At 58.8% G+C, this 1,120-nt stretch overlaps 1 protein-coding gene across 1 annotated transcript in view; it reads right to left on the bottom strand.

Moving 5' to 3' along the window:
- The window catches only part of HADHA (hydroxyacyl-CoA dehydrogenase/3-ketoacyl-CoA thiolase/enoyl-CoA hydratase (trifunctional protein), alpha subunit), a gene marked incomplete at both ends in the record, with an annotated part of 21,911 nt that overhangs the window by 8,174 nt on the left and 12,617 nt on the right, over positions 1-1,120 (bottom strand). The window contains 2 exons of the mRNA XM_008943055.1: positions 149-283; positions 547-656. Of these exons, the coding sequence (XP_008941303.1) occupies positions 149-283; positions 547-656 (245 nt within the window). The remainder of the gene's footprint in view (positions 1-148; positions 284-546; positions 657-1,120) is intronic.

Below are 1,120 nucleotides of genomic sequence, written 5' to 3'. Positions count from 1 at the left end.
CCGGGGCCCCCTGCTGGGAGTGAGCTGCTGGAGCAGGGGTGGGATGGCATGATCCCCAGAGGTTCTTTCTAACCCCTGAAAGCAGAGGAGTGTTTGGACTAAAGGAAGCTTCAGCCCATCCCAAGCAAATTCCCTTTAACTCACGTACCCCTTGAAGATCTGCTGCTGTCCTCTGTCCAGGCCTTGCTGGGCTGTGTCCTTCAGGATGGTCTTTAGTCCCTTATCCAGCGAGACCTGGGCGATGCCAGCTCCCATGAGCCCTGCTCCCAGCACTGCCAGGGTTCTGCACAGAGAGGGATGGGACATTCAAAGCTCAGAGGAGCTGAATTTCCACTGCTGCCATCAGACTCACCCAGATCCTGCCCACCCGGGCTGTGGCCTCACTGAGGGCTGTGGGTGAGGCCCCTGAGCTGCAGAGGATGAGCCTTCTGCAGGCTGGAAGTCACTCTGCTACCCTGCTCGTCAGGACTCTGGGCCACTCAGTGCCAAGAGCCCTTGAGCAGAGGTCCTCCAAGTGCTCCCCAGGCACCCCATGCTTGCACTTACTTGACCTCCTTCTGAGGTGTCCCAAACTTGTTCTTCTTGCAGAGCACCTGCCCGTGGTAAAGCCCAATCAGCGCCCTGGACTCCTTGGTCATGGCAAGCTGGCCAAAGCCCTGCAAGAGAGTGAGGTGGGAAGCAAGAGTTTGGGGTTTAAGAGCTGCCTCACTTCTAGCACCCCCACGTCAGAAACGTGGCAAGGGGGGAGCACAGCCAGCCCTGTAACCACAGACTGGTCACCTGGTGGGAAAAGGAACCTCCCTTCCCATCAGCAGCAGGACTTCAAGCATCTGAAGGAGGGTGCACCTCCAACACCCATGTGTGGAGGGCCAGGGGTCTGCCAGGGAGCATGTCCAGCTCCTCCCTACCCACTGAATGATCCACAGCCCATTGCCACCCCCAGCACAGCTCTGGCTGGAGTGTCTCCTGGCAGTTCTCTGCTGTGGTGGCAGAGACAGAAGCCAGGTGGCTGCCCTGGCCAGCAAGCAGCTGTGGGGTCACAGAACCACAGACTGGTTTGGGTGGGAAGGGACCTTTCAAAGTTATCCAGTCCAACCCCCTGCAGGGACAGGGACATCTG

This window comes from Merops nubicus, unplaced genomic scaffold (assembly GCF_000691845.1).
Source record: "Merops nubicus isolate BGI_N331 unplaced genomic scaffold, ASM69184v1 scaffold18046, whole genome shotgun sequence".
NCBI lineage: Eukaryota > Metazoa > Chordata > Aves > Coraciiformes > Meropidae > Merops > Merops nubicus.
The sequence above is the reverse complement of the archived record's forward strand: the minus strand, read 5'-3'. Positions and strand labels throughout refer to the sequence as shown.